The sequence below is a fragment of the Delphinapterus leucas genome, chromosome 3 (genome assembly GCF_059928025.1).
Source record: "Delphinapterus leucas isolate spDelLeu-1000000601 "Yukka" chromosome 3, BTC_Dleu_Yukka2, whole genome shotgun sequence".
Lineage (NCBI taxonomy): Eukaryota > Metazoa > Chordata > Mammalia > Artiodactyla > Monodontidae > Delphinapterus > Delphinapterus leucas.
This window is the reverse complement of record NC_143131.1, coordinates 117694539-117720499: the sequence shown is the minus strand read 5'-3', so window position 1 is coordinate 117720499 and position 25961 is coordinate 117694539. Positions and strand designations below refer to the sequence as shown.

The 25961-nt window shown below is 42.7% G+C and overlaps 1 protein-coding gene across 1 annotated transcript; it reads left to right on the top strand.

Annotated features, from left to right (window-relative positions):
- Positions 1–1634: 1634 nt before the first annotated feature.
- On the top strand, positions 1635–25881 carry DNAJC18 (DnaJ heat shock protein family (Hsp40) member C18). Its single transcript, XM_022588929.2, has 8 exons — positions 1635–1714; positions 3391–3577; positions 8966–9111; positions 12468–12653; positions 13745–13854; positions 14870–14979; positions 17708–17880; positions 22464–25881. Exons 1-8 carry the CDS (start codon positions 1675–1677, stop codon positions 22586–22588), a joined length of 1077 nt encoding a protein of 358 aa, XP_022444637.1. The 5' UTR covers positions 1635–1674; the 3' UTR covers positions 22589–25881.
- Positions 25882–25961: the final 80 nt, after the last annotated feature.

The window sequence follows — 25961 nt, the reverse complement described above, 5'->3', positions numbered from 1 at the left end:
GCATGGCAACACCTGAGAAGGTTGCAAGCTAAACCATTGTTTACTGATCTAGGAGTAAATGAGCCATCTAGAAGAGGAGGAAGTGAGGTTTCAGAGGATGATGGGAAAGGTTGTTGAGGTACCAGACATTTTCAAGAGGCCCCAGCTTCCCAAATCTTGTCCAGCATTCTTGAACCTGGACTCTACTCCTGAGTAGCCCCATAATTTGTAGCACCCCTTCTCAATCCAATTTCCCCTACAATGCTCTAGTACCCCCACTCTCAACCAGATACCTCTGACTTCATGGTACTCTGACATCTTCGAGTACCTCCAGACCTTAGCCCTATACCCCTGGACTTCAAGACATATTCCACCTTCCCCTGTACATCTACTAGATCAGTCTGTCTAGCCTCCCTAAACCAAATACACTTCCTTCTTTTATTCAACCACCTAAAGGATGTCCCTGATCAGACCCCTTGTCTGAAGAGCACAAGTGGCTTCTTCAGGACCCAGCCTTCTGGGAACACAGTGATGCTCATATATCCCAGGGCCATGACTGCAGGGAAGGGATGGAACTGCATGCCACTGAAGGCATTCACCCTTTCAGTTTGTGTCTAGGGCTGTACATCTCCCCACTCCACTCCAACTACCTAAGTAACTCTTGGTTGATATCATAATTGACATAACTGATTTGGTCTTCCTGAGTAAGATCTCAATGAATTCCAGGTAATTTTTTATTTGGGGATGTGCATGATCATTTCTCGCTTTTGCAGACCTGATTTTTGGCCATCCCAGTTCACCTGCAGGGATGAGTCAGTGACACCGGACCTATCCACCTATGAAGAATTCCTTTTATTCTTTGCTAGGCCCCATACAAACCTGGGTGGGGAAAAGCAGGAATATTTCTTCATTTCCTTTTTACTAATCTCCTAGGGCCTGGTCCTTCAGAAAAGAAGGGAATGGGCCAAGGAAACGAATAGGGTGGAGGAGAGGAGAAAAGTCTCGGAGGGGCCCTGGAGTAGGATGGGATGAATGAAGGATAAGGAGCAGCAAAGATAGGGGATCTAATGCCAGCTCCAATACCTGCCTTCTTCTTCTTTCTCTACCCCTGACTCCTATCGGTCCCTCTAATGAAGCTATGCCAGAGGAGACGCCCTCTAACCACATATATCTCTCACTTGCTTATTTTCTTGGTTCTCCCTAGGGTTAGGTTCGACATCACCAGAACCTGTCCAGGACCGAACATACACTTTGCACAGAACAGGCATCAGCTATATTTAAAAAGGACATCCCTGAGGATAAAAATAGTCATAATGCCACCCTCTAGCCCATAGTTTGCAATGCCTTTCCCAGGATGGATCTCATTGCGTCTCCCTGAACGTCCGAAGTGTTAGGCGGGGCCAAAGCCACTATCCCCACTCTACAAATGAGGAAAAGCGCGGCCCGCTGTGGCCACAGTTGCAGACTGTGAGCCGCTAGCCATAAAGCAGTCAACTGGCAGCAAGGGTCGCGCCCCTTCACATCACTGCATCTGCGACCCCTGGCGCGATCCCTGCTGGGAATTGTAGTCCAATGACCCTCAGCTACTATGGATCGGACTACAATGACCAGCATGCCCCGCGCTTTTTGGCGCCCCCTTCCCTTTCAGCCTCGGGCGCGGGGGAGGCTCGGCAGACCTGCTGACTGGGAAGCGGTATGGCAGCGACGCTGGGCAGCGGGGAGCGCTGGACGGAAGGTATCAGGTCCTGGCCGGAGCGTGGGACAGGGCAGGGTCAGGGAGAAATCAGGGATGGGGCTCCTGACGGCGCCTGAAGGGGCTGAGATCCTGGGCCTGAGATGAAGGATGGAGGTCTATGAGAAGATGCTGGGCCTGAATAGGGTTCCTGGTGAGGAGGGAGACCTCCCAGGGCAGGGGGCCGGGATCCGGAAACCAGGAGCGCTGGCTCAAGCTGAGGACCCGGCCGGGTACCCAGAGTCACCCGTGACGACTTGTTGCCTCCGGCCCCCAGCCCCGCCCCGGCCCGTGCCCCGCCCAGGGCCTGCAGCTGTCAGGCCCGCCTGCGCCGGGGTCAGCGGGGTGACGCGGTTTCCCGCAGCTTGCTTACCCGGTCCTTATCCTCGCCTCCAAACTGGGCTGCCTGACCCTCGGCCTGGGTTTGGTCTTGTCCCTGCAGCCAGCATCAGGACGGATGGGCCAGCTTTTTCCATCCTACAGTCAGGCAAAGAGTACTGAGGCAGTGCCTATTATGTACTCTGCATTATGCTGATCCTGCAGCGGGATTTGACAGACATGGGCCCCGGAGCCCACAGAACTCTAAGTCTACTGAGGAAGTTTGACAGGTAAACAGTCAGTTACAAAACAGGGCCAGAATGTCCTGGGCTACACAGCAAGGTCGTAGGTTTGAGGGGCATACTGACTAGGCACTCAGCGTGGCCTGGGTGTCAGAGGCCTCATGAAGAAAGTGTTACACATGATGACATGAAGGATGCGTTGGAGTTAGCCAGACCTACTTAGAGAATAGTTTTGCAGGCAGAGGGAACAGCATGTGCAAAGGCACAGAGAAAAGAGAAAGCATTGATGGTCTGAAGGGAGCTTGGTGTGGCTAGAGCATAGAATACAAAGGAACTTGTGTTGAGATTTGAGGCTGGAGAGACAGGCTGGGCCCATGATAAGAAATTTGGACACCGAGCAGTGGGTAGTCAGTAAGAGATGTTAAGCAGGAGAAAGGGTTTTTTTAAATCTTACCCAGATCCTCCATACAGGACACGAGCACTTTGCCCTCTTTGACTATATTGCTATGGCCCTCTTTGTACTCTGCAGGCATTATGATTAATTAAATCCTCTCCTTTAAACTATATCCTCCTTGTGGTCAGGAGTAGGTCTTATGCATACATCTCCTTGATCTATCTAGCCAAATGTATTGTACATATTAGTTTTATAACTGTCAGTTAAAAAATTGAACTCATTTCTACTTTAAATCTTAGTGGTGGGAGGCATTGTGACAAAAAATAATGTGCTATGATCAATTCACTTCTGACCATGGACCACAGAGAAATAGGCTTCCCCTGTGCTGCCCTAAAGCCAAGGTATTGGGCAGATGCCTCTTGAGCCCCTTTACTGGCTCTGAGTGAAGATTATTTGCTGACTGATGACTGTAGGTATGGTGGACATTATTATGCTTCATGTTTCTGGCATTAAAAGTTTTTCATGGTTGCCTCTGTATTTTCTGTATTGTTTTCTCAAGGAAGATGTTTCTTCAGCTTTGTATGGGTGTTTAGAAGTCAGCATGATGTCAGTAACCTGGGCCTCACACTCATTTGCCTACAGGCAGCCTCCCAGATAGCTAAGGCCGGTAGCAAAGTTGATTTGCAGGTCAGACTGAAGCCTCATGGAGGTTCGTTGCTTTGCAGCTTACATTGATGCAGTTAGAAGAAACAAATACCCAGAAGACAGACCTCCTGAAAGTCATGACCCCTGTGGTTGCTGTAACTGCAGGAAGGCACAAAAGGAAAAGAAGTCTGAGCATGAGTGGAATCAGACCCGACAGGGTGAGGGGAGTGCCACTTATACTGAGGAGCAGCTGCTTGGAGTACAAAGGTGAGCCTGTGGTGGGATTGAATGAGTGATTTTATGTACAGTGCCTGGCACAGATGATGTGTTATGTAAGTATTGACTGCTATTATTATTTTTATTACTGTTATTGAAGCACAATAGCTTCTTGACCTTGAGGCAAGGCTAGGTGGAAGTGGAGTGTTAGGGTATAATCTGAAGTAACTGCCCTGCTTCTACTGTAAGAGAGACAGGGGAAACGAGCTTGACATAAGAGACACCTGTACAACATTCTACCCAACAACAGCGGAACGCACATTCTTCTCAAGTATACATGGAACATTATCCGGGATAGACCATACGTTAGGCCATAAAACAAGCCTTAATAAATTTAAAAGGATTAAAATCAAACACTGTATGTTCTTGGAAATTGACAACAGAAGAAAATTTGGGTAATTCACAAATATGTGACAATTAACATTTCCTAAATAACAAATAGGTCACAGAAGAAATCACAAGGAAAATTAGAAAATACTTTGAGATGAATGAAAATGAAAACACTTATAAAGCAACTACACTCCAATAAAAATTAATTAAAAAAATGAAAATACAACATACCAAAACATATAGGATGCAGCTAAGGCAATACTTAGAAGGAAATTTATAGCTATAAATGTTTATATTTAAAAAAAAATCTCAAATCAATAACCTAATCTTCTAAAAAAAGAAGAACAAACTAAGTTCAAACAAGCAGAATGAAGGAAATAATATAGAGTGGAAGTAAATGAAATAGAGGATAGCAAAACAATAGAGATCTACAAAACCAAAAGTTGGTTTTTTGAAATTATCAACAAAATTGACAGACTTTTAGCTAGACTGACCAAGCAAAAAAAGGGAGAAGACTCAAATAACTAAAATCAGGAGTGAAATAGGGGATATCACTACCAATCTTACAAAATAATGATTATGTAAGAGAATACTGTGAACAATTATATGTCAACAAATTAGATAACTTGAATGAAATGGTTAAATTCGATTTTCCAAAAGAAAAGCCCAGGCCCAGGTGACTTCACTGGTGAATTCTACCAAATGTCTGAAGACAAATTAACTAATCCTTCATTAACTATTTTAGAAAACACCAAAGAAGGGAATTCTTCCCAAGTCATTCTATGAGACCAGTATTATTACCCTGTAACCAAAAACAGACAAAGTCATCACAAGATGGATACAGATTTCTGCAACATATAAAACATATAAAAAGGATTATATATCTTGACCAAGTGAGATTTATCGTAGGAATCCAAGGTTGTTTAACACATGAAAATCAAATAATGTAATACACCATATTAATAGAATAAAAGACAAAAGTCACATGATTGTTTCAATAGGTACAGAAAAAGCTTTTGACAAAACCCTGCACTCTTTCATGATAACAGTATTCAACACACCAAGAATAGAGGGGAACTTCCTCAACCTGATAAAGGTCATGTTCAAAAAATCCACAGCTGGGACTTCCCTGGTAGTCCAGTGGTTAAGACTCTGCACTCCCAATGCAGGGAGCCAAGTTCAATCCCTGGTCAGGGAACTCGATCCCGCATGCCGCAACTAAAGATCCCGCATACCACAATGAAGATCCTGCATGCCTCAACTAAGACCTGGCACAGCCAAATAAATAAAAATTTAAAAAAAAAAAAAACTCCTTAAATTTAAAAAAAAAATCCACAGCTAACATCATACTTAATGGTGAGTAATTTGATGCTTTCCAAGATCAAGAACAGGACAGGAACAAGATTCTAGCCATTTCTATTCAACATTGTGCTAGGAGTTCAAGCCAGGGCAGTTAAGCAAAAAAAAGAAGTAAAAAAAAAAAAAAGAAGTAGAAGCCATTCAAATTGGAAAGAAGAAATAAAAGTATATTCACAAATTATATGATCTAGTATAGAAAATTTTAAGCAATACCCACACACACACAAACTATTAGGACTAATAAATTACTTCGGCAAAGTTCAGTATAAGATCAATATACAAAAATTATTATTTTTCTATATGCTAAGAATGAACAACCTGAAAATGAAAACAATTTCATTTATAACAGCATCAAAAAGAATAAAATGCTTAGGAATAAATTTAATGAGAGAAATGTAAGATTTTACATTGTAAACGACAAACTTTATTAAAAGAAATTAAAGAAGACCTAAATAAATGGGAAGATTGTCTGTATTCATGAATTGGAAGGCTTAATATTGGTAATATGGTAATAGTCCTCAAATTGATCCACAGATTTAACACAATCCCTATCAAATTCCCTGCTACCCTTTTTTGCAGAAATTGACAACCTGATCCTAAAATTCATATGAAAATGCAAAGGACCCAGAGTAGCCAAAACAGTCTTGAAAAAGAAGTACAAAGTTGGAAGACTCACACTTCCCAATTTCAAAACCTACTACAAAGCTTCAGTAATGAAGACAGTGTGCACCAGCATAGGATAGGCATGTAGATCAATGGAATAGAATTGAGACTCCAGAGATAAACGCTTATATTTATGGTTAATTGGTTTTTGACAAGAGTGCCAAGACAATTTAATGGGGGAAAGAATAGTCTTCAACAAATGTTGTTGGGACAACTGGATATCCACATGCAAAAAAATGAACTTGGACCCCTTCCTCACACAAATACAAAAATTAATTCGAAGACCTAAATGTAAGAGCTAAAACCATAAAAGTCTTAGAAGAAAACAAATGTAAAGCTTTGTGACATATGGATTAGGCAATGATTTCTTGTTGACACCCAAAGCCCAAGGGATAAAAGAAAAAATAGGCAAATTGGACTTCATCAAAATTAAAAACTTTTGTACTTCAAAAGATACCATCAAGAATGTGAAAAATCAACCCACAAAACAGGAAAAAATATTTTCAAATTATATGTCTGATAAGGGAGAGAGGGAAAGAGAAAGGCAGGGGAGGATCTGCCATGGAAGGAGGGATCAGAAACTAGGGTGGGGAATCCATAGGATCCTCATGGGCAGCTCTTGGGGAAGGGCCCTGACCGACATTCCAGACCCTGCATTATAGTCCCAACTGTGTTACTGACTTACTATGAACTCTTCAACAAGGCTCTGGGTCTCTGCCTGCCTAACTGAATTGTGTGGTAGCAAAAAAATGGAGATACTTTAAATGCCCATCAGTAGGGAATGTACATATATCCATAAAATGCAAGAATATGCAGCTTTTTAAAAGAATGTGGTAGGTTTTTATTTTAAAGTATATAGTTGATTTACAATGTTGTGTTAGTTTCTGGTGTGCAGCAGTGTTATATGTAACTGAATATATATATATGTTCTTTTCCAGATTCTTTTCCACTATAGGTTATTACAAGATACTAGTATAGTTCCCTGTGCTATACAGTAGGACCTTGTTTATCTATTTTATATAAAGTAGTGTGTATCTGTTAATTATAAACTCCTGATTTAATTTATCCCCCTCCTCTCCACCCCCACCCCTGCTTTCCCCTTTAGTAACCATAAATTTGTTTTCTATGTCTGTGAGTCTGTATCTGTTTGGTAAATAAGTTCATCTGTGTTATTTTTTTAGATTCCACATATAAGTGACATCATATCATATTTGTCTTTGTCTGACTTCACTTAGTATGATAATCTGTATGTCCATCCATGTTGCTGCAAATGGCATTTCATTCCTTTTTAATGGCTGAGTAATATTCCATTGTATATATATACTGCATCTTCTGTATCCATTCATCTGTCGATGAACACTTAGGTTGCTTCCATGTCTTGGCTATTGTAAATAGTGCTGCTATGAACATTGGGATGCATGTGTCTTTTCAGATTAGAGTTTTCATCTTTTCCAGATGTATGCCCAGGAGTGGGATTGCAGGATCATATGGTAGTTCTATTTTTAGTTTTTTAAGGAACCTCCATACTGTTCTCCATAGTGGCTGTACCAATGTACATTCCCACCAACAGTGTAGGAGGGTTTTTCTCCACACCCTCGCCAGCATTTACTATTTGTAGACTTTTTGATGATGGCCATTCTGACCAGTGTGAGGTGATACCTCATTGTAGTTTTGATTTGCATTTCTCTAATAATTAGCAATGTTGAGCATCTTTTCAAGTGCCTGTTGACCATCTGTAGAATGTGGTAGATTTGTAATAATAGCCAATATTTATGTCATGTCAGATGCTATCAAGCATTTTAATGAATACTTCATTTAATTATAACAGCTATGAAATATAGGTATAATTATCAGCCCATTTCAGAAGATAACACAAAGGCACAGAGTTAAGTCCACAGCAAGATCAGATGCCAACCAAGGCATTTTTACTCCAGAGTTCATGCTGTAGTCCACCCACTCTCAAGGTGTGGTTTGGGAACCCCAAGACCCTTTTGGGGAGGGGTCTGCAAGTTTAAAACTATCTTCATGATAATACAAACATATTATTTGCCTTTTTCACTCTCATTCCTTCATGATTATACAGTGGAATTTTTGAGAGGCTGTGTAACATGCCATTATATCATTTTATAAAAGACTTCTTAGATCAGAAAGTTCAGAACCAACACCCTGGTGGTCTAAACTGTTATCCCTGTACTTTTCATCTCTATAAGTTATGGATCAATTCCCAAGATAAATTGTTAGTTTAAAAAAAAATGAGATATAGAGGGTGATTATAATATACTTCCATTTATGTAAAAAAAAAATGGGGAAGTCTCTATACAGGTACTCTCTCTGTACATAGGAATCAGAGAAAACTTTTTTTTTTTTTCCTGTGCCACACAGCTTGTAGGGTCTCAGTTCCCTGACCACGGATTGAACCTGGGCCATGGCAGTGAAAGCCCAGAACCCTAACCATTAGGCAACCAGGGAACGCCCCACAAAAAACTTCTAACTGTGGTTGTTCTTAGGGTAGGAGATTGGAGGACAGGGAATGGGGAAGCAGGAAGATTTTTCACTGTATATAGTTTAGTACTATTGGATATTTTTCTTCTACCATGTGAATATGTTAACTTTCTAAAACAAAGTTTAAACAGATAGCCATAAGGAGAAAAAAAGGTAGATTTAAAAAAAAAAAAAAAAAGGATGGTTAGGGTATTTCTTCTGACTTTGCTGTCCAGTGGTTCAACTCTGAGGACTTAGCTTGGGCCTTAATATTATAAGGGTTAGTATACTTGTTCTATCCACTTGCAGGGATATAGAAAGAAAAAAATATTAGATGTAAAAATACTTTGAAAGGAATTAAGCTCTCACTGGGAGGAGGACATTGTTAGTGAATTGTATGTTTCATTAATGTGTTCACCAGTTTTCTTTTAGGTTTGTTTTGGGGCTCACAGATTGGAGAGAGGATTGATTTACTATTTTGCAGTTAATTGTACAAAAGGGGCCTTTGTAGACATACCAAAAAATATTTCTGATTTGTATTTTTAGGATCAAGAAATGCAGAAATTACTATGAAATTCTGGGGGTTTCACGAAATGCCAGTGATGAAGAGCTTAAGAAAGCTTACCGAAAACTCGCCCTGAAATTTCATCCTGACAAGAACTGTGCTCCTGGAGCAACAGATGCTTTCAAAGGTCTGATCTTAAACTAATGCTTAATTCTGCCCTTCTTATGTTGTTTGGTCACAGCAAGTTGTTTTCAGCCTCCCCTGTAATTGTTTTATAAGGCCACAAGCAGGGTTTTGTTTTTTCCTGCCACACCTCTTAGATAGTGATTATTAGCATAGCTCTCCCCTGTCCTCATTCACTTATCTTAATTTCTTTTGGAAAAAATATTTGGTTTCTCTGTGACACCTTTTGGAACCTTTCATTCATTGATTCAGCAAATCTTTATTGAAGATCTATGTGCCAGGTGCCATGGTGAGTAAAACAGATATGATTCCTCTTGTGGAACTTATAGGTTGGTGGCCACTTGCAAGTAGGGCCTAGACAGCATTTCCAAACTTCTTTGACCATCAAAATATTTGTTCATGAAACCTCTGTTATTAACATGTATGAAAAAACTTTATACAGCTTTGTAAAGAGCAAAAACATGGTTATAGATCGAATCTTTTTTCCATTGATTTCCGTGATACTTTTAGTGATATATTCTTTTTTTTTTTTTGCGGTGCACAGGCCTCTCACTGTTGTGGCCTCTCCCGTTGCGGAGCACAGGCTCTGGACGCGCAGGCTCAGTGGCCATGGCTCACGGGCCCAGCCGCTCCGCGGCATGTGGGATCTTCCCGGACCGTGGCACAAACCCATGTCCCCTGCATCGGCAGGTGGACTCTCAACCGCTACGCCACCAGGGAAGCCCCAGTGATATATTCTTCAAAAATATTTTGGATCCAACACATAAATAAAAATCTTACTTAAGAGCTTCACCCTCAGGAATGTCATTGATTAAGGCAAGGATTATCAGTGGATGCCAAAACCATTGGGTGATAGGTTGTTGTTGCATAGGATGTTCACATACTGTCAAATAATCACCCACAGAATACTTATTGATTACACAGGGGAAATTTTCCTTTATAACGGAGATAGCTAGCTGTCACCACTTTAACCAAGTGATCCAACTTATCATCACCAATACTAGAACAACCTAACATTACATGTTGTAATACCATGTGGTATTCTTGCCAAAATGTTTGACCTGAACCTAATAAAGAAGCAATCAAAATATGGGACATTCTACAAAGAACACTGAACTACTCTTAAAAAAATTCAATATAATGAAAAACAAAAAAGGTGGGGAGACTGTTCTAGATTAAAAGTAACTGAAGAGACATGAAACCAAATGTAACTCATGAACCTTGCATGGATTCACTGGGTGATAATGAATTGATGTTAATTTTTTTAGCTATGATATGATGTTGTGATCATGTAGGAGAATATCTTTCTTCTCCGGAGACATAGCTAAAATATTTAGGGGTGAAGTGTCATAATATCTGCAGCCTACTTTCAAATGGTTCAGCAAAAAAAATGAATACATATTATATGTGTATGTGTAGAGAGTTGAGGAAAGCAATGTGGTAAAATGCTAACAATTGATGAATAAATGTAAAAGGTTTTTATTGTACTATTTTTTCATCTTTTCTGGAGATTTGAAATTTTTCAAAAGAAAAAGTAAAAAATGATAGATCTGAGACATTTTTTAAAGTCAGCTTTTACCTCAGCAGGCAAGCTACCCTTGTTGATGTGCCATTGTGAATCTAGTTCTCCCCACAGTTTCTACAAGGAAACAGATAACCCACAATTTCCTCACACCTTCATGTGAGGTACCTCACAGACTAATGCCATTTCTCTGAGAAATCTGCCAGATTTCAAGGGATGTGACTGTTTAAGCAACTCTGTTTAGGCTTTTCTGTTTGTTTTTTCTGCTTAGCAGTTTTATTGCTATAAATTTTTTTTTTTTTTTTTTTTTTTGGTGGCATGAGGGCCTCTCACTGTTGTGGCCTCTCCCGTTGCGGAGCACAGGCTTGGGACGTACAGGCTCAGCGGCCATGGCTCATGGGCCCAGCCGCTCCACAGCATGTGGGATCTTCCCAGACCAGGGCACGAACCTGTGTCCCCTGCATTGGCAGGCGGACTCTCAACCACTGCGCCACCAGGGAAGCCCTTGCTATAAATATTTAATACAATTCCCTAGCTAGAAGAATCATAAGGAAATGCTCTTTCTGACTATGTTTCTGATAGTGTTGACTGAATTAAAGGTAGGCGGGTAGGAATGTCTTAAAATTTTTTTTCAAGATTTCTTTGATTGTTGGTACTGATTGTATGTTTAAATGAAATTGGAAAAAGCTTGCACATTTGTGCATAGGGAGGAGAAGTGATGGTATGCATATGTAATCTATTCAGTCTTTGATCCCTCTTTGAGACATTGGAGATACGTTGTTTTTTTTTTGTTTTGTTCCCTGACCAGGGATTGAACCCAGGCCCTCGACAGTGAAAGCACAGAGTCCTAACCACTGGACCGCCAGGAAATTCCCTGGAGATACATTTCTTAATTTCTAAAGACCATTTTTGTTTGTTTGTTTTTGTTTGCTTTTTTTTTTTTTTTCTGCGGTACGCAGGCCTCTCACTGTTGTGGCCTCTCCCGTTGCGGAGCACTGGCTCCCGACGCGCAGGCTCAGCGGCCATGGCTCACGGGCCCAGCCGCTCTGTGGCATGTGGGATCTTCCCGGACCGGGGCATGAACCCGTGTCCCCTGCATCGGCAGGCGGACTCTCAACCACTGCGCCACCAGGGAAGCCCTAAAAACCATTTTTAAAAGTAAGCTGAGGGACTTCCCTGGAGGCACAGTGGTTAAGAATCCACCTGCCAATGCAGGGGACACAGGTTCAATCCCTGGTCCAGGAAGACCCCACATGCTGCGAAGCAAGTAAGCCCGTGTGCCACAGCTACTGAGTCCGCGTGCCTAGAGCCTGTGCTCCACAATAAGAGAAGCCACTGCAATGAGAAGCCCATGCACCCCAATGAAGAATAGCCCCCGCTCACAGCAACGAAGACCCAACACAGCCAAAAAAAAAAAAAAGTAAGCTGAAATAAGACTGATGAGTGAGGACTTTGCTTTTAGCCAAGCAGGAAGATTTTTACTGATTATTTTATTCAGGAGATTGTATGTGACTTCATGTTAGAATACCACTACTTATGTAGGAGCTGTTTCCAACCATAAACAACTGCTCTCAAGTGAAATAAAACATTTTTGATGACGGAGAACAGTACTTCTTAGTTCATCTTGAGTCCAGTGTTGTTTCAGGCTTATCAGACTAGACCATGGAAGATTTCAAGGGCAAGCACTTTGGTGAACTTTCTAGGCCCAAGCACCTCTCCTTGGGTCACTGTGAAGTTGTCCAGCACCAATCAACTCCGGGCTCTTCATTGCTACTACTATGATCACCCTCAGCTACAGCAAAGACTATGTACTCAGATGCTTTTTGGTTTTGTTGCAGCAATAGGAAATGCCTTTGCAGTCCTGAGCAATCCTGACAAGAGACTCCGCTATGATGAATATGGAGATGAACAGGTGACTTTCACTACCCCTCGAGCCAGACCTTATAATTATTACAGGGACTTTGAAGCCGACATCACTCCAGAAGAGCTGTTCAACGTCTTCTTTGGAGGACATTTTCCTACAGGTTAGTATCCCAAAATTATTGTTTAAGAAGTCATAGGGACTTCCTGGCAGTCCAGTGGTTAAGACTCCATGCTTCCACTGCAGGGGGTGCAGGTTCGATCCCTGGCTGGGGAACTAAGATCCCACATGCTGCTCGGCGTGGCCAAAAAAAAAAAAATTCATATATATTTTGAGGATCTGTTTGAGGATCTGAATAGAGGGACCGTGGTATGGTGGCAACAGCAAACTTTGGAATCAGATAATCTGGGGTTGAAGGCATGTCTCCACCCTCCAACTATGCATGCTTTTGACTTAGTCCATCTGATCTTGTTTCCTTACCTAAAAATGGGGTTGATAATACCAACTTCACAAGGCTGCTGTGAGGATTGGATATTTTTTTAAGTGTTTTATAAATTAGAAGCAAAATGCCTGTATTATCATTATTGCAAAATAGCATTTATATAAAGATAAAGGTTAGAAAAGTACCCCCAGAGAGTTGGTAGTTGGGTTAATTAAATGCCTGGGAAGTAAATTGAGGTTTTTTGTTTGTTTGTTTTTGTTTTTTTGCGGTACGCGGGCCTCTCACTGTTGTGGCCTCTCCCGTTGCGGAGCACAGGCTCCAGACACGCAGGCTTAGCGGCCATGGCTCACGGGCCCAGCTGCTCCGCGGCATGTGGGATCTTCCTGGACCGGGGCACGAACCCGTGTCCCCTGCATCGGCAGGTGGACTCAACCACTGTGCCACCAGGGAAGCCCAAGTAAATTGGATTTTGTTAGGTGCTATTAAAGATACTAGTGACATAATCTGATATTGGGCAAGGAGGCAGACGTGAGCATGTCAGACAGGATTCGTGGCCCAAGTGCTTTCTTTCTTAGCCTCTTGGGGTTCTCTCACTCACTGGTTACAAAGGATTATTTAAATAAGGGCGAGAGAGCTAAGCATGTCCCATTTCCAGCTGGTTCACTTGACATACCTACTGTTGTATTTTTCTACTGAGTAAAATGGGACAATACTCTACCCTCAGAGAACCTAGTTGGAAGCAAGGACCTTGGAAAAGGCAAGGAAGGGGTGTTTGCCATATTGCATACTAAGTATTTTTCTTTCTTTTCCAGGAAACATTCATATGTTTTCAAACGTGACAGATGACTCCCACTATTACCACCGGCGGCACCGACACGAGAGGATGCAGACACGGAAGGAAGAGGAAGAAGATAAGCCTCAGGTACCTGGGGAGGACAGGACAAGAGCTGCCCATAAACACTTGTACTGAGCTGACCTTTATGTAGTATGATCAGGTTTTCGAAGTTCAACTTGAGATATGTTGCTAAAATGTGCTTTAGGAAAGCAGAAGCCTGGCAAGAAGAGCTGGATAATTGGCCCAAATAAGCCAGAATAGTACCTCCTCCCCCATCCATTCTTTGGTGACTGTCCCTAGAAATCTGTTCACCTATGGGGCTGTCTTGAAAAATGTTTTCTTGACTGCAGAGAATAGGAACCCCCTTCAAAATATTCAATACTAAAGGGAGTTTAAGGTAAGGGATCAAGGGAGTCTCATGAAGCTTAAGGGCAGGAAGCTTGCTGGGCCTTATGTCAGATGGCAACCAGGAAGTGGGGTGCTGTCAGGCCCCCATGCAGCTGTGCTCTCCATGACTCTTGGGGCCAGACTGTCTCCAGTTTTCCTGCCTGCCTGCATCTGTTTTGTCCTCTCTAAGCAGCCTGGCTTTTCTGCTTCCCCTTGCAAATGTCCAGTCTACAGTGCCTCAGAGTATGTGTCCTTTCTTCAAGTGACTGCCTAGCAGTGAATGGTGATGGATCTCAATCCCAGACGCTTATGAGGGAGAATGTGATCATCCCTGCTACGGTTTGATGTCCCCCAGATGTCCCACAGTCCGTTCAGCTGAGGCCAAGGCAACAGAGTTGCATAATAACATGACCTCCTGAGAGTCACAGTCTGGGCAAGCTCCCGCACAGGTGTCTGCTTCATTGGTCTTAGAAAAGGGGGCTGCAGAAGGATTACTGAGTGTCAATCCAGATTGTAGGTGGGCCTTGTTCAGCCTTTTCAGCAGACAGAATGGGGCTGTTTGGTACCTCTCAGCAGAAAGTACAACCTTCCCAGAAAAGCCTTGGGCTATGTGCAGTACATCAGTAATTCATATTTTCTTTGGGAAAACTGTTCTCTTTTCAATAAGCTTTATATTGATGAAGAGCACTTACACCAAATGCTTTTTCTTTTTCAGACTACATATTCTGCATTTATTCAGTTACTTCCAGTTCTGGTGATTGTGATTATATCTGTGATTACTCAGCTGCTAGCTGCTAATCCCCCATATAGTCTATTCTATAAATCGTAAGTCAAATCTTTATAAATATTTCTTAACAACGAGCTGGTACACTACTAACATTCCATTTCACCTTTTGTTGTAGAAAACACTGATTTTGTGTTTAAAGGAACAGCTGGATAGTAATAAGGCAGAGACTCAAAAATATTGTTCTTTAGGCAGTTTCCCAGGCACTCAGGACCTGGATTGTTTTGTTCTACAGCGACATCATCTGGTCAGCTACAGAATAGCAATGGCTGGTTTCTGAAGGATTAATAGATGAACTCCAGGTTCAGATTAAATCCTTAACATTCCACTTTAGAGTTAAAAAGGACCTTACTGAGCTTGTGATAGTATCGCTGGACCCCTGTGAGTCTGAGAACATAGTAACTAAGATCTAGTGATTATTTCCAATTTAAGAAATTGCAAGAATAGTACATTTATTCATAAGGCTATACAGTCAAACCATAGTATCTCATTTCTTTGCTTTTGCTAAAAATATAGAAATCATTATAAAGTTTGTATTGCATGGAAAATTTGAGCTCTGATAGGAATTTTTTAATTTCTTCAATTAATTATTTCAGTTAAATCAGTTCTTAATTTGATCCCTAGACCAGCATCATCAGCATTAACTTGCCAACCTGTTAGAAATGCAGACTCTTAGGCCTTACTCCATATCTACTGAGTCAGAAACTCTAGGGGTGAGAACCAGCAATATGAGTTTTAACAAGCCCTCCAGATAATTCTGGTCCATACTAAAGTCTGAGAATCACTGGATTATTTTTTTAAATTAATAATGAGAAATGAGTCATTACTATTATAGTTTAGCAGACAAAAACCTTTCAAAATGTGGACTCCATGGAACCGTACCTAACAGGAAGAGCTCTTGTTGGTGATCACTGTAGACTAAAGACTATCATTCTATATCAATATCTTCATTTTACAGAGAGGAAAACTGAGACTCAGAGAGAGGTTATTGCTGTCAGGACACAATGGCCTGATTCCCTCTTATTTCCTGACTTCCCATATTTCTCCATATGCTACTGCTACCTCCTTTCTTGTCAGGCCAGTGGGACAGACAGGAACCTACCCTGATAACAGCTTCCCAGAGGGAGGCAAGAGCAGTCATGGCTCTTAGACATCCAGCAAGATCCATAAGTTGAGAGATCAAAGGAAAAGGCTAGGAAAAGGTCAAATATAACTCCTTTAAGATGGACTTTGTCCAATTTGGACAAAATCAGCTTGGATTTTGCACATTGCCATCACATTGTTTTAACTTGAATTTGAACTCCCTTCTGTACTTTCTTATGGTTAGACTTCAATTAACCCAGACCTGTTAAAGTTTCTGAGCACCAGACACCTTTGGATATCTTAGACCCACTGAGAGTTAGCCTGGAGGTATCATTGAAATCTTTTGTCTTAGTTTTTGCAGTTCTCACCTAATGGCTATGTGTAAAGTACTTTTTATCATGTCCTAAAAATTAGAACTAAGTTGGTATAAGCTGTCTGGTTATTTTTAAATAGTTTATAGTAACAGTCATTTCATTCAACCAACATTTACCAATAGCCACTCTGCGCCAGGTGCCATGCTAGGTCCTATACAATATAGAAATTGTTTTTTAAGCATTCAGCATTCTACTTTTAACATAGAAAGCAGTCTAAGAGAGGTCAATCCAGATAGCTGCACCCCCATATTCACAGCAGCATTATTTACAGTAGCCAAGACATGGAGACAACCTGAACACACACACACACACTATGGAGTATTATTCAGCCATAAAAAATGAGGAAACCCTACCATTTGTGACAATATTGAGGGACCTTGAAGGCATTATGCTAAACGAAATAAGTCAGAGAAAGACAAATACTGTATGATCTCACTTATATGTGGAATCTAAAAACAAACAAACAAACAAACTCAGAAAAAGAGATCAGACTTCTGGTTACCGAAGGTGGAGGAGAGAGGGAAGGGGAATTGAAGGAAGATGGTCAAAGGTACAAACTAACAGTTATAAGTTAAGTAAGTACAAGGTATGTCAGGTACAACACAGTGTTACAGTAGTAACGCTGCTGTATGATAGGAAATGATAGGAAAGTTAAGAAAGTAAATCCTGAGAGTTCTCATCACAAGGAGAAAGGTTTTTTTTCCTTTATTCTTGTCTTCTTTCTTTTCTTTTTATTGTATCTATATGAGAAGATGAACCTATTGTGGTAATCATTTCATAATTATGTAAGACAAACCTTCATGATATATGTTTTAAATTTAAAAAGAGAGAGAGGGCTTCCCTGGTGGCGCAGTGGTTGAGAGTCCGCCTGCCGATGCAGGGGACACGGGTTCGTGCCCTGGTCCGGGAGGCTCCCACATGCTGCGGAGCGGCTGGGCCCGTGAGCCATGGCCGCTGAGCCTGCGCGTCCGGAGCCTGTGCTCCGCAACGGGAGAGGCCACAGCAGTGAGAGGCCCACGTACCGCAAAAAAAAAAAAAAAAAGAGAGAGAGAGAAGAGAGGGAGGTGAATCCTTTAAGGAAATAAATATGTTGAGACTGAATCCATTTGAATATGCTCACATAATAGCAACAATGATGACATTACACTTACTGCTTTGCTTGGGAAATAATAAATGTTAGATGTATTAGAAAATGATATCTGCATCTGCCCCATGAAGAGGTGATTGTGTGAATGATCTCTGTGAGGCCAGTGCTAAAAGTGATATTGCCAAGTATGACAAGCATACCTGAGCCTCTCTCTCCTTGTTTCAGGACCTTGGGCTACACCATTTCTAGAGAAACCCAGAACCTACAGGTGCCTTACTTTGTGGATAAAAACTTTGACAAGGCCTACAGAGGAGCATCTCTGCGTGACCTGGAGAAGACGATAGAAAAGGATTACATTGATTACATCCAGACAAGTTGTTGGAAGGAGAAACAACAAAGTAAGATGCTCTAAAAGGGGCTTCAGCTGGTGCCATGCTTCCAACCTGAGGCATCCCCAGCTTCCTGATCCCTTCTCTCTCCTTGTTTGAGCTACTCATGTTTACGTGAACAGGGATAGGACAGAGGCCCATTCAGGATATTACCAAAAAAGGGAAGTTTATTGACAGGATACATGTGGCCAGGACTGGGAAATCTTAGGAACTTCGGCAGTACTAGTTGCCTATCTGTCTGTCTGTCTCTGAGTCTCTACATCTCTCTGCCTATCTGCCCTCTCTCCTCTCTCTACCAACTTCTTTGCTTTTTCAGGCTCTCCTCCTTCACAGCCTTAATTTGCCGTGGCTTATTTTGGTTGCTACCCTCCTATTCACTCTCCCAACTTCCCCAACCCCACAAGTCATTGGCCCCTTTCTACATCACAAGCTTCCTGTTTAAGTAGCTCACTGGTTTGGTCCATGGTTTCCTAATTTCACATTTCCCAGAGGGAAATCTGATTGATCCAACCTAACCAAAGTTTTATAGGTTGTTGTTTTTGAGTTTGGTGCCCCTTCTCTTCCCCTCCAATCAGCTGTGACCACACAGAATAAAAGCGACTCTCCCAGGAGCAGGCCTTCCACACTGTTTCCCTGGAGACAATGGGGGTGACAGTGTTGGCTTCCAACCCCAGTGAGTGTTCATGGGGAGTGCACACACACACACACACACACACACACACACACATACATATCCATTAGTAATTGTATCTTATAAAACTTGGCTTTGGTTAATTTTTAAAAAGCAAACTAACTCATTTTTTAAAACCTTGTCTGTCACTGGGTATTGTTAAACATCTAACAGTGCCTGATAAATTTAGATCCTCAGTCACAGTGCTGCTAAGCCCTCGCTGACCCATCATGCATCCCAACCCCACCCCAAGTTAGTCTCTCCTTCCTCTGTGTTTTTAAAGCACTTTGCTCATCCTGCTAAGGCAGTGCCACCCTCACCATGTTAACATGTTCTGTAGGTACATGACAGTCTCCCTGCTGGACTCTGGGCTCTCTGAGGGCAAAAACCATGTCTTACTAATTTTGTGTCCCAGGCCCTTGGCACAGCCTTTGCTTCAGAACAGATGCTCCACAAATGTCTTTTGAAAAGAGGATTCTCAGGACTGGAAGACAGTGAAACTGCTGAGGACTAGGAGTCACTGAGCAGGGCTAGTGTCCTAACCCTGCCCCTGAAGGACCTTATCTCTGCTGTCTACTCCTGTAGGGCAGAGCCCACCTGACCTCTCAGGTGCATTAGGAGCTTGGTAGGCAATGACTTGGATGTAAGGGGGAATTCAGCAGGAGGAGGAAGTTGCTTTTTTATTGAAAAAACTGAGGGGTCAGGAAGTACCCCTACCCACTGTTAAATTAGGTTTTGCAAGTTTCAAAAATCAGGAAAGAATTTTGGAGCAAGATAGAGGCCTTACACTTAAAGGCATTATAAACGTGTATCCAAATCAGGTGAAGGCCACAGCGTATGTCCTAAGAGTCTCCATTATTTTAGACTCTGAGAGGGTTTTGAAATTATGCAGAGGGCTCATGGTAAGGATTACACCTAAGGTGGCTTCTAGGCTTTTGTCGCCATCCTCATGAGGCCTACTTTCTGGGCTTTGGCACTCTCCAGGTATAAACAGATCCAGTGGGTGAGCATGATGCGTGTACCCACAAGTTCCAACCCGGGGGTTATCAGCACACACCCCTTAAAAATCTATTTCTGGCATTTAAGGATGGTGGCCATCCGGAGCCTCCACACAACCCAAGTGCCATTTGAGAACAAGCAGCATCTGCCCTCCGGATCCAGCAGCAAGTGCAGCCAGCATGGTTAAATTTAGCACATGGAGGTTGTAAAAATAAACCCGCTTGAGAACAAAGTTCACTCTTGGCAAAATACCTAATGGAAACTGTTTTTAGCAAAGTTAGCCACTGTCTTTTAAAATCTTTTGTTAATTTCTTTTCTCTGCTTTCTTCCTCCCAAGGAGGTTGTATGGATTATAGAAGATGGTATGAGTATAACGCTTAGCATGGTGTCTGGCATATAGTAAGTGTTTGGATCCTGACCGAATCCAGACCTTGCTTGGCCTTGCTTGACTGGATGCAGCACTGTCTTATGAGGCTGGATCATGATGGTCGTTGGGATCTGTCAGGGTCTTCCAGCTGTCAGGACTCTGATCTGGGCTGTCATGCAGAGTTTTTTGTTTTTTGTTTTTTTGCGGTACGCGGGCCTCTCACTGTTGTGGCCTCTCCTGTTGCGGAGCACAGGCTCTGGACGTGCAGGCTCAGCGGCCATGGCTCACGGGCCCAGCTGCTCTGCGGCATGTGGGATCTTCGTGGACCGGGGCACGAACCCGCGTCCCCTGCATCGGCAGGCAGACTCTCAACCACTGCGCCACCAGGGAAGCCCATGCATGCAGAGTGTTTTTGAGAGAGGCTTTGGGACTTGCCTCTCTTGGCAATTTGCCTGAGTCAGCTTACGTTGAAGGTGCAATGCTCTGTCCATCTATTACACTGGCATTCAGGGCACGGGAAACATTTTGCAGAGAAGAAAAGGTGTTCTCTTGATCCTGCCCCTGCCAAAGATTTTGTTTTTTCTTAGAAGTTATTGAATATTAACAGAACTTGTGAAAAGTAACATATTCATTGAGTTGACCTTTTGTTCATTGAAGTGCAAAAGGATTCACTGGCAGTTTGGAGAGAAGTTTTTCCAAGCATGGTCATGGGGGTGTGGGACATAATTCCTTGAAACACTGCCCTTGTGCAAGGTCATTGCTCTCAATCTCTGGAGCATTGAAAACTGGTTCCAATGAACTTTAAAAAAGCAATGTCATGTTTTGAGAAAAGCATTCATATATGTGCAGTTCTCTTTCATCAGCTTATTACAGTAGTTGTCAGTGTATAAAACAGTAAGAATCACTAGCCCTTAATGTTTTCTGGAATGAGATTTCAGGCAATGAGACATTTGGATAAGGTCAGTAACAAAAAACCTAAGGAAATCATTTCAAGGAAAAGCTAAGCCATAGGATCTGCTCTATATACTGGTGTAACTGTGACTCAGAGGACCAAAGGGACAGCCTGATTTCACAGAGCCCTCTTGAACAGGTTTCCCACATGCCAAAGAAGCCAGACAGATGGAGTCAGTGCCTAGCTCTGGGCAGAACGAAGGAGCAGAGGGCTTTCATTTGGGTGCGGTGCATGATCCGCCATGAAGCCACATCACCTGCGAGGATGCCTGTGCAGGGGGCAAGCTCTGGCTGGCGCGCACTGCAGGCCCCACGCCGCGGGGTGAGAGCACATTGTTCTAGAGTCTAGGAGACCCCCTGTTTGCCAAGCAGCTGCTGGGCCAGGGCTCAACCTCTGAACCCCCATCGCAGAGGGTGGGTTTTCATGCATACCCACCCCTCACCCTGGAGTCCTGCACTTAACTGCACTTTGGGCCTTACTTGGTGTGAACAGAACCATTGTGAGCAGAAATGCCTGTATTTTGGTTGATAGAGACTTACTCAGAAACCACTGCGCATTGTTCCCTCTGGCTAGCTATTAAGTCCTGTTTCCAGGCAGTTTGCTGATTAATCAGACAGGTGCCTCTTGTTCCACCAAGAAAAACAAAATCTGTCAGCAAGATGACTAAGAATGAATAGACATATTTCAGAATGACTAAAATAGCATTTTCACAAGTGTGGTCCTATAAACATTGAGTAGCTGCCTGCTATTTGAGGCTTTCAGAAGCCACGCAGGCCCTCGAAGCATGCCATCATGTTAATACACAACACGTCTCTGGAGTTGCTTTTCAGGTATTCCTTCCTACGAATGTCTCTGAAACTATACAAAAGAATAAAAAAGAGAGGCAGCCAAACCACTGTTGAGTCCGGGAGGACAGCAGAGATTATATTCTGGTTAAAAATAGAATGACTTTCTCCACCATGAAGAGAAAATGAAATACATTTCTTCAAGGAGACAGAGGTCACCGGATCCAGATGATTTCACTTTTAAAAGAGCCCAGCTGCCTTTGGCCTTTGAGTTAGGGGCCCCACATGTGGTGAGGGAATGAAGAACGCCGCCAGCAACCTGGCCTTCTATAGAGGCGTGCCTGCCGGTGGAGGGCTCTGTGTCAGTCCGCATATATGAGTTATGATCCAGCAATGCAGAGGGAAGGATGAAGCAGCTGTCTTTGTTTCAGATGACAGGAACAGGCGATTGGACTCCATTCTCTCCCAACTGCCATCTGAATACCATTCGTAGGAAAGCCCTGAAACAGGGTCTCCTTTTACCACACGCGTGCAGGTTTCCTAAGTCTGGTGCCAAATGTTCTATTGATAAGAACTAAGTCCAGTGCTTTTGTAATAGAGCACAGATACTGTTGGACTCCAGGATCACAGGTGTCCCTTAATCCTCAGCACCTGGTGTAGCGTAGCTGCCTGATATGTGTTTCTTGAGTAAATGAGTGTTTCTTAAGTTTAATTGAAAGAAAAAGCATTAAAGTAAAAGGAGCTTTGCTTCCAGAAGTATTGAAGTGAAACAGAGGAGCTCAACTTTCTTGATGAATTGTTACCTCTTTTATCTTTCAGAGTCGGAGTTGACCAATTTGGCAGGATTATACAGAGATGAACGATTGAAACAGAAGGCAGAGTCGCTGAAACTTGAAAACTGTGAAAAACTTTCCAAACTGATTGGCCTACGCAGAGGTGGCTGAGAGGATGGTAGTCCTATGCAGGCTCGGGGTTTTGCTATGTGTTACTGTTTATGTTCCTAATTCCATTGTATAATACAAAATTAGGAAATGATGAACATTTTACAATTTGCTAACTTTGTTTGGTGGGCAGAGTTGGAGGTGCTTCAGCATGGAGCCAGACTTGTCATCACAGACTCCTTCCTGGGGATTGGCTCCGGGGGCCAGGAGCAGGTCATCTAAATTGAATTAATGGCAAAGCATTAGATTCAGCCCCCTGCTCTGCGCCTACCCTGCCTCTAGAAAGGTAGTTCAGGGCACCCCCGAGCAGACTCATATTTTCTTTCTTCTTCCCTTCAGTGAAGTCTCAATAGCCAGTCATTCCTAGGCTTAGCCAAAGCAGCTTAATATTGGTTGTTTACAATGTGCACTGAGAATTATACCTCTCCCTTCATTAGAGTCATTGTCTCCCCACCAGATTCAGCTGTTGGAACAACTCAACTTTCCATTTTCTAAGGGAAATGTGGAGAAATGTAAACTGTTTTAGTCCACAGTTTTCTATTTGTTACTAGCATTAGAAAACTGCCTAATTTGAGTTTCTTTTACTTCCTTAACCCTCTGTCTTGTAGAGAGCCCAGAAATTAAGTTATTGAGTGAAACAGTTCAATGGACATGGAAGCAGGGGCCAGGGGCGAAGGTAAAATGCAAGACTAAGTCTCAGCTGCTCAGTGCAGAACCCAGAGAATGTTCTTTTTGACATTTCCCCTTGCAGCATCATACTTGAGCTGAGTCCCTACACCCCACAGAGGTACAGTGGTCAGACCTAAGAGGAGGCACTGCCAGCCCGCTGGGCTGTTTGCTCAAGCCTAGAGATAGAGGGGAAAGACCCTCAGTCTGAGGCTATGGGGATCTGGCGTTGGCCCCAGCAGTCACTTTGTTTAACCCAGTGCCCTGTAGTTTGTGATAGGAGATGCTTTTTCATGTAGTCAACATTTGTTGAGTGCCTGGTATGGAATGAGAACATTGGCCCAGAGAGGATGCATGGTTGAACTGGGTCACACAACTTGTTGTGACAGAGCTAGATGGTAGGCCAACTCTCAAGTAGGAAGTGTGTGATCATCCCCATTGCTCAGGTAATTCTAGCCATATTGGTTAAAGCGAATCTTTCCCAAGGATGCTCCTCCCCCCACCCTGGGATCCTGTATCCTTTCTATGGCAGTGCTACATCCACTCAGGACACCTCTCTACACCACTTCTGTATACAAAACAAAAGCAGGCAGCTTTTCCCACTGGTGACAAGGAGGACGGAAGTTGTTGCCTGGACTGTGTGGTTCTGGGCCTTCCTGTGGAGGTGAGCTACCAGGATTGAGCTGCCCAGATTATATCATGAATCTGAACCTGGAAGGATCAGTAGGTAAATGTAGTCTACACTCCATGTTTTCTTCAGGATGGAAGAAAAGTTCCTGTTGGAAGGAGAGTCTACATTAAAACTTGTTTCCAAAGTAGAGTTTCTCCTTTCAGATGCATAGCCGTGATTTAGGCAGATGTATCTAGTATTGTCCCACGTGTGGGCATCCCACAGGGTCAGGAGATGAGTCCAGAGGTAAAGAGTGGGACTTTGGTGGCTGGTAGGGGCACCTGCTCAGCTGTAGGGAGGGAGAGCAGCTCCAGAGATAGTCAGATTTTGTCACCCAATGAAGTCTATCCTCCTGGGTTTTGGGGGGCTTCCTTGATCCCCTCTGAGTGACTGAAGGGATTTACATGGTAAAATGTGCCTGTGGGCCAAATGAGCTATAGAAAGTTGTTTTCCTGTACACACAAAAATCAAAGCTCCCCTGTCCCCAACCCCAATCTCTGCTAGAAAATGGGCCATAATTAAACTGACTTGACAAGGTACAAGACTCTGCTCTAGATGCCCGTGAATAGTGTAGTCACACCTGGATTTCATGGCAGAGATGAGTTATCTGTGATGATACTAAATAGAGGCAATACTAACTCACTTCATTAAATGTCAGGTCTGTTGTCTGTTTTTATAGCACTGATGGTACTGTTTTATTTATTACCTAATAGACTGCAACACTCACATCTGGTTTTCCTGAAGGGAATGGTATTTGCTTTGGGTTGAAGGATAGTTTAATCTATTTGGTACTGTCCAGAATATTGTTAAACTATAATTTCCTGGGTTGCATTTTAGATGGGTTGTCTGCATGGTGGTAAAATAAGCATTTTCCTCTTGCCTACATCATTTGGAAAGTTTTTATCATATATAAACTCTCTAGGCATGGCGTATTCTTGCTCTCAGAACTTGGCATGCAACTCTAGACTATTTCTGTGAGCACAAATGCAGACTGGAGATGCGTGATGGGAGTGGGGCTAAGAAATAGGGCTTGAGGCTCGAGCAGAAAGCGAAGCTCTCGTAAGAATGGAAGTGCCCTCTGCACTAAATGATCAACAGTGAGGAAGGTGGGATGAAAACCCTTCTCATCACAAGGGGCACTGCAGTTTAAAGGAATCCGTGTCCCCAGATTAGCAACCCTGGGGTTCATCTGCTCAAACTAGAAGACTTCTGAACTTCCTTGATCAGCTCCAGGCCTCACAGCTTGGGAGAAGTGACCAGCAAGAAAATGCCATTGCTGTTCTTTCTGTTGGAAACTATTAGAAATTACGCCGAACTCCAAACCCCACTGGAACGTGGAATCCAGCAGCCTAGTCAAGCTATGTGTTACTCTCATTTACATCCTCACACTCAGGACTGGCTTTGTGAGGAGGCACTGTTGGGATTCCAGAGCTTTCTGTTACGAATAGCCACACACGCGGGTTCATTGTCTGCATGCACTGTTCCTCACAGGAGCTAGCGCTTAATTAGTATTTATTTTGGATTCCTTTAAGGTATAAGCTTAGTGTCCTAATGTATTTATTTTTGGAAAGGACCAACTTATTATACATCTTATTTTTTGAGCCTGCATTGTTGATAACCTCGTGCAGTGACCACCAAGTAACTATATACCTGTGTGTTACATATTGATTACATCTTTTGCATCACATTCAGTATTTGGAATTAAAGATGTGAATGTTCTGTGACCAGAGCCAGGATTGACCCAGATGGAATCAGCTCCTGGTGGAGTAAGAATCCTGAAAAATCTGGTCACCTGATCCATTACATCTGGACTGAGTGTATTTTAACAGAAATAAATTAAATGGTTTTATATAAAAAGAATGGCTTTATATTTTTCCTTTGTTCTTTTACCTTTGCCCATGGCACCCGTAGGTACTGCATATTGCCTGACTCCTTGGAGCCACTTAGGACTAGACAGGCTGTTGACCTCTGCTCCAGTGTTCCCTCATACATCAATGGAATTATTGGTGTTTAGCATAATAGATAGCATTGGTGGCCTCA